Consider the following 14,332-nt stretch of genomic DNA (forward strand, 5'->3'; position numbering starts at 1 on the left):
TTTTGGTTTCCTTGTATTCTGGTGAAGATCATTTCACACTTCCATTTTAAAACCAAAAATCTTTTGCTGGCATTTGAAATCTTCCATTTTGGCTTTGATGGACAAACTGGTTTATTCATTTTTTTAAAAAAGGAGATTTTGCTAAGAACTAAAACAAGCTTGTTCAAAGGTGCTTGTGCATAGCTGATAGTCAATTAATAGCACAGTTAATAATCGAGCCGGTATACAAACCTGCTCAATTATCAGATAAATGTGGCAAGCTGCCCATATGCATATATTCAAAATAGGTCTTTCCATTGGTGAAAAAACGGTTTATACTTTTTACACATTTCTGTACTGTTTAAAATTTTCAGTAAACCAAAAAAAAAAAAAAAATTTTCAGTAAACCCAAATTATCTTAATGTTTTTTTTAAGTGACACATATTAGAATATGAGAGTTTTTTTTTAAGATTTTATTTATTTATTCATAACAGACACACAGAAAGAGACAGAGACACAAGCAGGCTCCATGCAGGGAGCCCAATGTGGGACTCGATCCCAGGTATCCAGGATCACACCCTGGGCCAAAGGTGGCACTAAACCGCTGGGCCACCGGGGCTGCCCAAATTATCTTAATGCTTTAAAAAAAAAAAGCCAATTGAAACATAAAATAGATATATTTAGTGAGTATTTCAAATATAATATTTTAAATATTTTAGTGAAATTTTAAAACATGGATGAAATTTTATCTGTAATATGTCATTTTAAAATTTAAATCAAATTCATTTTTTTTAGAGAACTGCCAATTTCCTGCAATAATCTTAGCTGCTCAGTTAAGTGCAGTAGTCAATAAGTAAAACATTATAGAGGTATTTTTTTCTTGTTTTTTTTAACCTTTCAACCATGTGTGACTTAAATATATTCATTTTACATCGTCATCATCACATACAGTAGTATCTAACACACAGTGCCTACAAGGAGTCATCATATTATATATCATATTATATATATTATATATTAATTCATACTGTTCCAAGCATTTTACATATATATGTTTATAGACGTGTGTATATCACCATTTTATGAAGGAGAAAACAGGTACAGAGCCAATCCAGTCAATAGCTCAAAAGGGACAGAGCCATAGTTTAAGCCCAGGCAATCCTGCCCTCATCCAGGATCTTAATCAGTGAGATGTGACCTTCCCTGACCTTATGAGAATCTCAAGGATCGCGTGTTGCCTGCCTACCATCACACTGGTATGGAAATTAAGATGATAAATGCGAGTACAATTCCACTACTTTCCACAGAGCAGGGCTGTTAAAAAATCTCTCTTCTTCCACATTTCAAGCACTACCTTCTTTCATAAAGTATTATAATCCTAGCAAAGTTCAAGCTAAATCTGTACTGGTTTCTTCAAAAATGTAGCCGAACTAAATCTAAGCTCCTTACTGCAGCTAAAATTTCATGCATGTGAACCTGAGTCCTCTGTCTCCACCCTACTTTCAACAGTCAGCTAACTAATCTATCAAGCATCACATTTTCATAGAAGTATATTAATTGATGAATATGTCCAAGCCTTTTTTTTTTTTTAAATGAATTACAGTTGACCTTTGAACGAGGGTTTGAACTGTGTGGGTCCACTTATATGCAGACGTTTTCCTGTTACATATAGCAAAGTACTGTAAATGTGCTTTCTCTTCCTTATGATTTGCCTAATAACACCTTCTTTTCTCTGGCTTCCTTTATTTAAGAATACAGTACATAATGTGTGTAAGTACCAACTACGCGTTGACCAACTATACTATAGGTAGGGCTTCCATGGTAGGCTATTAGTACTCTACCTTATTTCTAGAGCAGTCATTCTAACCCAATTTTTGGGGGACTTCTTCTAAAAAAAGAAGTATCAGCCATGCCTATCCATTAATCAGGATTACTCTGAAGAAGAAAATTCACAGATTTTTTTTTTCAAAGACAAATACTAGTGCCCTCATGGAAATGGTTATTTCTTAGGTGATCCACATTATACCGAAGAATTAGTTACATAACGTGTTCCCCTTCACTATGATTTTCATTTGCAAATTCAGTTTGAGGATTTAGGTATTGTTGGCTCTGTTTTTTTTTTTTTTTTTAATAACAACAAATTGAGAAATAGACATTTTGATTAAACTTGCTACTCAGTCAGAGGGCACACTGCCTCCTTCATGTTAACTTCCTCTGTCTGCCACCCCTCCAGCTCCCTCCAGCCCCTCCTAAGAGTGTCTCTATACTGGCTCTGAGACACAGGGTGACAGCATTTCCAAAGATTTGCAGGAGGTGGTATTTTGCGTCAATCCCCACTCTGTACGTATGGGAACCCACTATGAGAAGGAAACCATTTCACAATAATGTGGAACACAGAGAAGTGGAAACTACCAGCAAATACCAAAACACAAACATAACTTTTTATTCTATTCCCCCGTCCGTGGCCCAGTGAATCACTTTTTTTTTGTCATGTACTCACTCCCTTGGTCAAGCGCTTACTGAAGATGTGGTAAGAGAGCTGTGAGATCTTGCTTTCAGCCCCTTCCCCCCTTGACCCCTTACTTCGAGGTTCCCCACCCCCCCTCCTCTCTAGAGTGTACCCTGCCCCTTCCTTTGACTTGGCTTCTGTGACAGTTCATGAACATACACTGATAATGATTTGTTTATCGTCTATCTTCTCCACTAGACTGGAAGCTTTGAGAAGGAAAACATTGTGTTTTGTGATTTTTTGTGACAACACAATCTCTTCAGAGCTGTGGCCAGGGTTTGGCCCACAAGGAGAATCAACAGAACTGTCCCAAATGAATAGATGGAGGGTTTCAGGGAATCAAGCCCTGCCTTTGCTCCACCCTGCCTCCAGGCATGTGTGTATGTTGTGTGTGTGTGTGGTGTGTGTGTGCACACCCATGTGTCTGTGTCTAGGAGGGGAAAGGCTGGTGAGGTATGTAAATATTATAAATGCAAAGGTTTACACTCCCTTCTCCGAGACTTGGGGTACAACCCTGGCTGGCAATGAACTACCAGGAAATTCTCTAGGATTATCTCATCTCATTGTTCCTTTATTCCTTAAATATAGATGTTTACACTGTAAGGCTTTTGCTCAGTAAACCACTTAATCTGTACTTTCCTCTTGGTATTTAACACTTTCTATTTCCTAGTCTGCGAACTTCCTGTAAGCAGGGGAACGCAGTCAAATTAAACCTTCCGACCTGGAGCTTTACATTTAAGGTACATTCATTAAGGTTTATTTTTGCATTTGTAATTGATATAATGAAGCAGAGATTAAAGAAGGAAAACATTAAAGATAATTTGTAAGCCTCTTAAGGCATTATGTGTCCCCACCCAGATCGTTTGCAGAAACAGAATGTACATTTCTACTGAATTTTATTGCACTTCTTCAGTGACAATTTAGTCCACGTGAAGGGCATCTAACAGCTATGCATATTTCTGGAATGACTGACAACTGTCAGCTTCATATAAACATCTGTAGAGAAGTCTCCAGTATGCCATCAACAGTAACATAAAAATAAGGAGCCTCTAGTAACAAGGAGAAAGCCTCAACCACAAGGAAACCTCTCTGTTTTCCTTCTTTTGTATTGCTTTCAATCAGTCATTCCTAACTTAACCTTGTCATCTATTCAGCTGCACGTTCCTTTTGCCTTCCCCAATCGGAACCAGGCGTCATTATTCTATCTGGAATACTTCTCTGCAGTACTAAGAGCCTCCCAAGTGCCATCAGGCGCCTCTGCTGGTTAGGGTGACAAAAGAGGAGAAGCTTCTGTGCCCTGCCGGTTATCACCCGTCTAACCCGTCGATTAGCAAGAACCAGTGACTGCCTATAGATCAGGATCGAATCTGAGCTTCACGATTCTGGGTACAGATGTCTTTTAGGGCAGTACTGGTCAGGAAGAGTCGGAATCTATCATCTGTGAATTAGCATCATCGTCAAAGTAAATCACTGTTTTCAGGTTAAACCCCTCAATACAGTAAACTAAAAATTAAAGAAGCAAGTTTAAACAAATAAATGTTAGAACCTTTAAATTTCATATTCTTATCAATATACCAGGCAAATTCATCAACTCGGAATAACCCCAGAAGTGGAGGCCCCATTATCACTGCCCTTATTCATTTCTTTTTTTAGAGCCACCTGCAGTAGACCTATTTTCTAAGCCCTACAAAAGACACTCAACTCATAATTACATCTTTCAGTGGACACAGATATAGTTGAATTAATCCCCCTCAAACCTCATTAGAGTGAATTGCCTACCCTTTCGCCAATGCTTTGCAAAATGGATTAATGTGCATTTCACCTCCACTCTTTGAAGGAAGTGTAACAAGTAAAAATGTCCAAAAGAATGGCAGAAAGAGCCAAGAGATGCACCCTGGCCAAAAAAATAAATCTGAATCATATTTGCCTGCATGTTACCTGTTTATACAGAAAAAAAAAATAGCGCTCAAATAAATTAAATATTTACATTTTGGCAAAAACTTCAAATATAAAGGTTATGATATGCTCCTTCCTTACTTAATTTGTGTGTGTGTGCGTGTGTGTGAGTGTGTGTATGTTTTTGGTGTGTCGGAAGACAACCAGGAAAATAACAGAAAAACTTGTAGGAATAAATAAATTGGAGGAAAGAAAGGGATCCCCTTAATTAAATGCATCTTTTAAAAACACGGAAAACCAAATGCTTCTCCTCTTGAATCATTCTAGCCCTATGGTCGTTTCTGAGCCACTTACAGGTAAAAAGAAGGGAGAAAAAGTTCAATGACCTTGTCAATCAGGGACTCCAAAACTGTCCTGGTGTGATAATTCGCAGAGCCTCAGTGTAACGACAGAAGAACACTGATCTGGGAATTGCCTTTTTGGAAAAGGAGGGGGAAAAAAAAAAAAAAAAAAAAAACTGGAAAAATTGGGAGAGACTGCAAATGGTTAAGATACCTATATACGGGACCCCGAACGATGCGGGATACAAATACAAGCTCTTCTGCCCCGACTGTCACCCAAACAACTTCTTTGCATCTCTGGGTAGAAAAGAAAAATAGTCGTTTTGCACAGGCGTTAGCTGAATGTTCGAGAGTTGGATGAATGGGGAAGACTCGCTCTACACCTAGCGGTGGGTGGATTTCACCAGGCTGCAGCCTCCACACCGCTTTTCTTTGCTGCACTGCAGAGGCGCCATCTTCTCCGTCTTAATCTTCACTCAATTCAATCCTTTTACCTGCACCCTAAAAAAAGAGACCCCGAGGACCCTCCCCGGCAGCTCGCGGCCGCAGGGGGCTCCTCCAGCCGGCCCCGCGTCGCCAGCGGGGAGGCCGCGCCTTAAGCGGACAAACGCCTCCTTTGATGCCCAGGAAGGCGGATCGTGCCTCCCGGGCCCCGCTGCCCCGGCCAGACGACCCCCCGCGGTCCGCAGGGCTCCCCAAGGGCTCCGAGCCCCGCCCCGAATCAGCCAGCCTGGGGGGGGGGGGCGCGGCGGGAGCGGGTCCCGGCAGAGCCCCAGCCCCCTCCGGGACAGACGCGCGGCGCGGGCAAGGGAGGCGGCGGCGGCGGCGGCGCACAGACCCCGGGCCCGGGAGGGCGCGGTGGCGCCGCTTTTGTTCCCGGGAACCTTCTCCGTCTCCCCACGCAGCTCCAGGGCCGAGCGGACGCCGGGGCCGTCCAGGCTCGCGGAGGGTGCGAGGGGGCCGCGGTCTCCCATCACCCCCCCCCCCCCCGGCTCTCGCAACTTGCACAAAAGGGAAGGCGCAAACCGTACAAAGTTTGCCCGCGGAAGGCGGTGCGCGAGCCCGCCGGGGTCGCACGGAGCCGCCGCCACCGGGAAGGAGCGGGAGGTCGGGCCGCGAAGGGGCGCGGGGATGCGCGGGGGAGGTGGGACGCGGCGGGCGGAAAGGGGGTGCCTCTCGAGCCGTCCCGACTCCTCCTCCGCGGGGCCCCAGGGAGGGAAGCGCAGCGACCGCGCGCGGAGGACAGGATCCAGGGGCGCTGCGTCTTCGGTCCCCCCCGCCCCCGCCCCCGCCCCCGCACGTGCTCTGCCCCGCCAGGCAGGGACCGAGTCCGGGTCCCAGCTCAGGATCGCCTCCAGCTCGCCGTCCGCCCGCCCGAGCGCGTCCCCGGGGCAGGGCAGGGCAGGGCAGGGCCGGGCCGGAGGCGCGGAGGCGCAGATGCGCAGGGCGCCTGCAAAGCGGGGGCGTGGGACGTGGAGGAGAGCGGGGTCCCCGGGACTGCCCCCGCCCCGGCTTCCTCCAGATTCAAGGCTCGGAGGGGGGGAATCGGGTTCCCACCGTACCCCCCGCCCTCCCCGCCCCCAACTCCGAGGCGCGGCACCCACCTCCAACGCCCGAGCCGTCCAGGAGGCCAGCAGGACCAGCGCCAAAGCGGGCAGCATCGCGACCCTGCGCGGGGCACGGAGCGCGCTGCTGTGCGAGTGGGGTCCGCCGCGCCCTGGCTCTGCCGGTGCCGCCGCCGCCGCCGCCGCCGCCGCCGCCGCCGTCTCGGGGGCCCCGCGCTCGCGCCGCTCCGGCTGCTGCTCTCTCCTGCCGCTGCCGAGGAAACTGACGGCGCTGGAGCGCGGCGGCTGGGCTCGGAGCCCGGGGAGTCAGCTGATCCAGCCCACCCCGCTCGGCACCCGAGAGAGACCCCTAGCGGAGCCGCCGCGGAGCTGCGCGCGCTCGGCCGGGAGGGGCGGGAGCGGCCGGGAGGGGCCCGCGCCCCCCGCGCGCACAGGTGCGGCGTCCGCGGCTGCTCCGCGGCTGCTCCGCGCCCCGCGCGCCCCCGCCCCGGGGCTCCGCGGGCCTGCGGGAGAGGCTGGGGCGGCGCGAGGGACCGAGCGGGATCAGGGCAAGGTGAGTCGTAGGACGCCGTCTCCGCTCGTCCTCGTCCCCGTGAGCTTGACTCATCCGACCCCGCGGGCCTCTCGGGGATGCCGGATAAAGGGCTGCTGCCGCCGGGGTGCGTTGAAGCCGCATTTGGTGGTGTGTGGGTCGGGGCGGGGGGAGCGTTTCTGGAAGAGAATAGGAACAGGACAAGCTTAAAGGAAATTAGAATTTCTTTGCTTGTTGAGAGAGGGGAAAAAAAAAGGGAAAAAAAAAAAACTCATCCCCACCCCCCCACCCCCCACCCCTGTCAAAAGCAGCCAGGAACAACCTGGAAGGAATATCTATCTTTAGAACGAACCGAAAGAGGAAAGGCACCGGACCTGGAGAACAAGGGGGCGACCTATTTACTTCTCCTTGAAGGAAGGATTTTGTTAAAAAAAAAAAAAAAAAAAAAAAAAAAAAAAAAAAAGTTTTGCTTATTTGTTGGGTGTTTTTGGTTGTGGGAAGGAGATGGTCAGGGATTTTCTTTTTCTTTTTCTTCTTTTTTTTTTTTTTTAATCAAGCTGGGATGTAACATCCATGTGAGAGGGAGGGTGAAATGAAAGTTTAGAGGGAAGGGATTTGGAAGGAGGATTCCTGTTCCACCCTCGTAACTAAGAACTCTTGACCTCAAACTCTGTCCTTGTACTTCTTTGTGGCTGTCCTAAATTACAGAAATGAACCTGCTGGGAAGCCTCTTTCTCCTAGATTAAACACAAACCATCCGATGTCCGGTTAGTGTTTAGCCAGGCTAGAATGCTCTAGAACTGCTCAGCTGTATCTCCTGCTCATGACCAGAAGGAACAGAAGTGACTAAGGGACGGTCCACTGTGGTGCTAGTGGGAGGGGATGAAACCACAGACTCTGGCGATTGGGATCAGGGCTCAGCCAGGAGGATGCCAACTTCCCTCCTGAGAACTCACCATGTATCTGCCCCTCCCCTAAATCTTGTCTTCCATCATTCTCCCCTTAAGGCATCCAATCCTGACCCCTGGATTACTTTTTTCCCCATTCTTTGAATGTCCTCAACAAATAACAACAAATATATGTTATAGTGCAATATTTGTGCACAAGCTTTGTGTCCTATACTTACAATTACAAAAGTCATTGAGGCCTTTACTATCATTCCCAAGCATAAGATGGGAAGCTGAAGCTTAGCAAATCCCAACAGCAAATAACACACATTTACCCACCTTGCCAATTGCCTGCCTGTCCTAGGCTTGTATGGACAGTGGAAAGCATCTGAATGCAAAAAGGAGTGTAACTCCAAGATGGGGAGGGAGCAAGGCCAGCTACAAGTTGTGCAGGATCCACTGCAAAATGAAAAGGTGGGACCCTTTGTTCCAAAATTAAGTATTTTAAGGTGGTGACAGCAGAGGGTCAAACCAATCACGGGGCCCCTTTTGAGCGCAGGGCCCTGTGTCATGCTGATTGCATGCCCTGGAAGCCAGTCCTGGGGCTGGGGAGGCTTAATAAGAGACCTTTATTAAGCACAAATTCAAAAATACGGTGAAGTTATAATCTCTAAAAATGAAAGTTCTTAGGTTTAGCATTTTCTCTTTCCACTGTTGAAATTCACCACATTCAACACATCCCTGGGACAAGATGTTCCCCCGGGAAAGATGATTAGCTCCTGACTCTGTCAGGATGATGGACATCCTTTACGTTTTCTCCCGTTCTGTCACCACTCCGAGATCCTGATGGCTTTTACTTTTCAACCAGTATCTCTGTTCTACATTTAATGCCATGTCCTGCCCTGAGGTGTCTTCTGGATCCCCTGGGCAGGAAGTGCAAGAACATCACCAGCCAGAACACTGGAGAACTCTGGAGGGGACTGACCACCCACTGGCAGGCAAGTCCACACCAGCATTCCAAGCATAGGCTTCAGTACGTCAGTTGTGAGGGGTTCGCTAGCTCATCAGACAATGCATTCTGTCTTTGGGCTGTAGGGTTACTAGGAAGTTCTTGCCTCATTGAAAGCCCACATTCCTTTTCCCTAACCTCCCACTTAGATGCCCTTTTGTACCCCTGTGCCCAAGCAAAAGTAGCCTTTTCCACACCACAGAGCTTCAAGTATTTGCCAGCAATTTTAGTGCTGCTTCTGCCTCCAGCGTGCTCCCCTCACAAAGTAACCGAAGCACTTCCTTTAACAGTTGTGCAAATTGCTTGGTTTCTGGACCCTTCCCTACTCTGACCATTCTCCTCAAACGTGTTCTGGTTTGTCAGTGTCTTTCCCTACTGCTCCAGGGGCGTGCTGAGCACTGCAGAGTGGGCCAGTCCATTGCTACCTCAGGCTGCAGGCTAATGTCGCATTTGATTTTATGGACTCACAGTGGTCACGTTCACTACCAAAGCTCCCAAATATATTCTATGAGGAGTGCTGCTGAGCCACAGCTCTGTCGTCTTGTGCTGAGGGTGTTATCTGTGCCCTGCAAATATCATCAAAAGCAATCTTAGTAGAAGCCAGAAGATGGTCTCTCTATGGTTCGCTAGGGCTGCCATAATAAAGTAGCACAGCCAGGGTGGCTTAAACAACAGAAATTTATTTTTTCACAGTTCTGGGGTCTAAAAGGCCATGATCAAGCTGTCGGTAGGGTTGGTTTCCTCTGTGATGGCACTGTAACATATTTTGAGAATTCCACACGCCTCCTAACCTATCTTCCCTTCTAGAGCTTCATGCTGATTCCTCTTTGTAGAGCAAGAATAGATCTTGCATTGTTTCACTCTCATCTCTCTCTACCTTCTCAAAGACAAAAGGGCATTATTACTTCCTTGTCTTGACTCTAGCCTTCAATATCTATAGAACTCTAAACTGTAAATAGCATTTCAGCTTTTCATCATAAAATATTTTCTCCCAATGACGAGTGCAGGTTTTCACATGGTAAGATTTTCTTTTCTTTCTAACAAATGGACGTAAAGAAAATTTTAAGTGAATAATTAAGGCTGAACATATGTACATTTGACTAAGCCTGTGTAACAGACCTGGATGTTGACAGAGGATGAGACTTTTCACCTGCCCTTTTTCCTCGGTTACTGCTTCATTCACGGGTCCTTACTTCACTATGGCACCCATGAAGTGTTCATGTATCTTCAAGCAATACAGTACTTTTAAAAATTAGCTCTCCTCTGCAATCAGTTACACAAAACTACTTCAGAGACGGGCATTGGATTCAGGTAAGTAATGCTTTACAAATGGTCTTAGCGTAATTCAGTAGTAACTCTATGGAACAACAAAATCAAGTGTTTAACCAGGCACTGTTATTGGCAGCTGACTTACACAACTGGTTTGAAGAATGGTGGTAATTCCAACGTGCCCACAAGGACTAATTTAACAGAATATTCCCTTATCTTATTGAATAAAAAGGAAAAAAAAAAAAAAAAACAAGAAAGAAGAAAATGGGCCATACATGCCAGCCCAAGAGGTAGGAATTGTAAAAATCAATCCAGCAGCAGGAAGACTTTAATGGAGACTGTAAGAAAATTACACCGATTTGTTTCTTCAGAGAATTTTAATAGGGCAGCCCTATGCGATGGTGGAAAAAGACTCGGGCTATGAGAAATCTTGACGACTACACATCAGTTTTGGAAATAGTTATGGAAGCCACCAGAGCTTCCTTTACTGACAATCCCACCCCCTCATCAGGTGGTGTGGTGCCAAACTCAGAAGGTGCCTAACACAGTGCCTGACTGACAAATAGAAATCAGTTCTCTTTTCTTGAGAGAACAGGAATTCACATTAGCTGTCACTCAGTGGCCAGGATAGTCCTACTTTGACCTTGCATCGACCTTGCCAGTGGCTGTCCGCACAGTAGCTGCCGACCCAGTGTTACTTAGGTGGGTCCCTAAGTAATACATTACCAGTAAAAGTCCCAAATTCGTGAGTGATTTACTTTTACAAAAACACATGAGAGCAGATTCAAGGTGACAATTTTTTATCAGTCTACTCATTTGTATTCCAATATGCTTTCTTGAGTGGGAGAGAAATGGATGGAGCTGTAGAATTAAGTGATAGGCTAAGAATTAGGCAAAAACTTGACCACTCCCAAGGACAGGTGGCAGATATGTGAAAGATATACATCCCATTTGCAGATGGAAAGAACTGGAAAAGATGCTTGCCAGAGGTGCTGAGAGGGTTTCACAGGGCTGGCCCCTCCTGCAGGATGGAAGACTACATCATGTGGAGAAGAGGAGTCATTCCCCAGAGCAGCTGCCAGAAGCCACAGCTTGCCATGGCTTGGGGCCACTGCCAGCATTCCACAAGGTGACAGACTTTGAGGCTGAGGGATGTTCTGCTGCAAGATATTGAAGACTTTGTCTACACACATATCATACTTAGGATTGTCCTTTCAGTTCACCTCTTTAAAGAGAGAGAAGTCTTACTCTTTGGTAAGTAGCTCAACTTTCAAAATCCTAGCAAAGACTATAGCCAGAAATGTGTGTTACCTAACCCTAAAATGATAGAGAAGATTCCAGGCAGATATGCTTTAAGTATTCATGAACACCTTCTGTAAGTAAACAGCATCCTGAATGACAAAGCACACAAACCAACTAACAAATAAAAGCTTCATAGGCATTCAGTATATAACTTTTGTCCATAAGCAAACACCTGACTTTGCTGTATCCCCCTAAATGTCCCATGTGATATTTATTCCCATTAAAGTAAACATAAGTCCTGGGAATGCAAGTGTTTAGCATTGGTGGATCAATCAAATATTTGTACACCTCCACTGTGGGAAGGATAAAAACCTGATATGTTCACTCCCCTTAAAGAGCATATGCTTATGTGAGAAAAATATCTGGGGAGAAAAAAAGCATAGTGAATGGTGACTGTAGCTAACAATACCGTATTGTATACTTGAAAGTTGCTGAGAGTAGATCTTAAAAGTTCTCATCACAAAGGGGAGCCTGGGTGGTTCAGTTGGTTAAGCTTCTGACTCTTGATATCGGCTCAGGTCTTGATCTCTGGGTCATAAACTCACACTGGGCATGGAGCCTACATAAAAAAAATGTCATTATGGTGATGACAGATGTTAACCAAACTTACTGTGGTAATGTTTCACTATATATATTTCACTATATATATATATATATATATACACACATACACACACATACACACACCTATATGTATATATGCATAGTAAATATGAATATGTGAATATATATGTGCATATATGTACATATACATAGTGAAATTTATATATATATTTATAAATAAATGGTCATCTCCTACAACTAATATTGTTACATGTTAATTACTTCTCAACTTAAAATTTTTTTAAAAGATTTTATTTATATATTCATGAGAGATACAGAGAGAGAAGTAGAGACATAGGCAGAGGGAGAAGCAGGCTCCATGCAGGGAGCCCTATACGGGACTCGATCCTGGCACTCTAGGATCATGCCCTGGGCTGAAGGTGACGCTAAACTGCTGAGCCACCCAGGCTGCCCTAAATTGTTTTTTTTTAAATACAGACATGGTGGAAAACTTACATCAGTAAGTACAACTTGATATAAAGTATTTGTGTGTATGTATATGAATGCATCAGAAAAAAATTAGAATCATAATCCTATAGCACTAATAGGGTTAGTCAGGGACATCAGTAAGAAGGGTTTTGTTTTTTGTTTTTGTTTTTGTTTTGTTTTTTTTTTTTTTTTGCAGTGGATTTGATAGTAACAATAAAAGGAAAAGAATAGGGAGCAAGAAGGAGGATATTCTAAGGAAGGACCATGTAAATACATCCAGAGTGTTCATGATGGAGCTGGTAATTGGGAGTTAGCTGTGGGGGGCACAGTTAGTGTTTGAGGAGATGAGGAATTTAGGTCAGATAGAATGGGGGGCAGTGGGCTAATACTGCTCACTACAGGTTCCTAATCAGTCTGACATACTGTGACATTTCTAGAAAAAGGTCTGTCAGTGGGGAAAGTGGGGCAACTTGGAGGGTGAAAAAGTTGAATTCGATTGGGAAAAATAGGGAGAATTGCCAGAAGTTTCAGATATGACCATGGATGGGATTTGTATAAAGTGTGAAAAGTCATGGTAGGACACTTCATTACTAATGAGACCCAAAGGACTACTGTGTGCCAGGCTGAGGAACTTACACGCAGCATCTCACTGGATGCTCGTGAGTTGTGTTGGGTTAACCTCCCATGTCACAAATGAGGAGGTGACCAAGGGTAACGAAACCAGGAAGGGGTGGAGGAGGAAGGATTTGTACCCTGTTCTGTCTCACCCGGACACCATTAATCACATTTTATTTTATTTTTTTTTTAGTGAGGGAAATGATAAATTTGATTTTTTAGTTTGTTTGGATGTAGGGATCAGAAATACAACAGGAAGGAACTTGCATATCGTATGCAAAGACCTAAGGGTCATGAATGAGAGATAAACGCCAGCCATGGAATGTGGCAGTCATCTCTGATGATTGGCAGCCTGTCCCCAGCACACGAGCCCAGAACTATTCAGATGAAGTTACCATGATATCACAAAAAAGCAGAGATGTTTCTTGTTTACTTGTAACAACCGACTCGTCATTTAGAGACGTGGTACCTGGGAGAGGAACCATAAGTACTCCTGTAAATAGTGTGAAGTACTCCTGTAAATAGTGTGACAAGGACGTGGTTATATTTCTATCCTAAGGTTATTTTCCAACACATTGATGAGCTAGAATAATGATTCTTGAAAAATGGAAAAAAGAACATCATTTAGCACAATTTCCAAACTGTGTACAGGGGAACTCTCGAACAGCAGTATGTTACTAAGTGTTAAATACGTACACAAAAATAGTTCTCTAATCAAATAAGGTTGAGAAATACATCGTTAAATAAAATTAAATATGTATCTTTATTTTGGAATGCCTACCACCCTTTAAAATGCTGTCGTGTGCTTTGAATTGTAGAACTCTTTGCATCTTGTAGCTCTTGACATAGCATCCCTCACTATCACATGTTTTTGTTTTTGTTTATGGCAGCAACTCCTAGGACTAGTGTCTCCCCAAGCAAGCTTTAGGGAACTCTGCTTTGAAGGCATCTTAATGGACTCTTGGACTTTTTTTTTTTTAAGACCCTTGCAATAATGAAGGTTCATAGCATACGTTTTTGTCAAAGCAGATGGGTTCTTTCCACTGAAAGGTGTTTCCACACATGACCTTGAAGACAGATTAATAAAGGAAGAAAGTAGGAATATTAGGCTGACAGACATTTTAAAGTAGAGCATAACAGATGACATAAAGAGCATCCTGAAAGTTTAAATAGGAGTTATAATGTGCATTATATGGAAGAGACTGGATTAGAGTCGTTGAATATTTATAATACACATATGTGAGTATATGACCAGCGCCCTCCCAGTTTGAGGGAGAAATGGACAGAATCCAATTCACATTTGAGCCTGCTTCTCCTTAAATTTCCTCATGTAAAAAGGAAGAAGTATTGCTAAATTTACAAAGATACACCTCAGGATAAAGCTTGAGTTCACTGC

The 14,332-nt window shown here is 44.7% G+C and overlaps 1 protein-coding gene and 1 long non-coding RNA gene across 10 annotated transcripts in view; one reads left to right on the forward strand and one right to left on the reverse strand.

The window, feature by feature from the left end:
* APP (amyloid beta precursor protein) overlaps positions 1 to 6,404 on the reverse strand; it is a 265,420-nt gene extending 259,016 nt beyond the window's left edge. For all 4 annotated transcript variants that reach the window (NM_001293279.1, NM_001293276.1, NM_001293275.1 and 1 more), the window contains 1 exon segment: positions 6,330 to 6,404. In NM_001293279.1, coding sequence (NP_001280208.1) covers positions 6,330 to 6,386 — 57 coding nt within the window. In that variant the 5' untranslated portion in view covers positions 6,387 to 6,404.
* LOC102151217 overlaps positions 1 to 14,332 on the forward strand; it is a 461,443-nt gene that overhangs the window by 20,878 nt on the left and 426,233 nt on the right. For all 6 annotated transcript variants that reach the window (XR_005382216.1, XR_005382221.1, XR_005382217.1 and 3 more), the window contains exon 3: positions 10,945 to 11,241. This is a non-coding gene — a long non-coding RNA (uncharacterized LOC102151217). The remainder of the gene's footprint in view (positions 1 to 10,944; positions 11,242 to 14,332) is intronic.

This window comes from Canis lupus, chromosome 31, assembly GCF_011100685.1.
Source record: "Canis lupus familiaris isolate Mischka breed German Shepherd chromosome 31, alternate assembly UU_Cfam_GSD_1.0, whole genome shotgun sequence".
Taxonomy (NCBI): domain Eukaryota; kingdom Metazoa; phylum Chordata; class Mammalia; order Carnivora; family Canidae; genus Canis; species Canis lupus.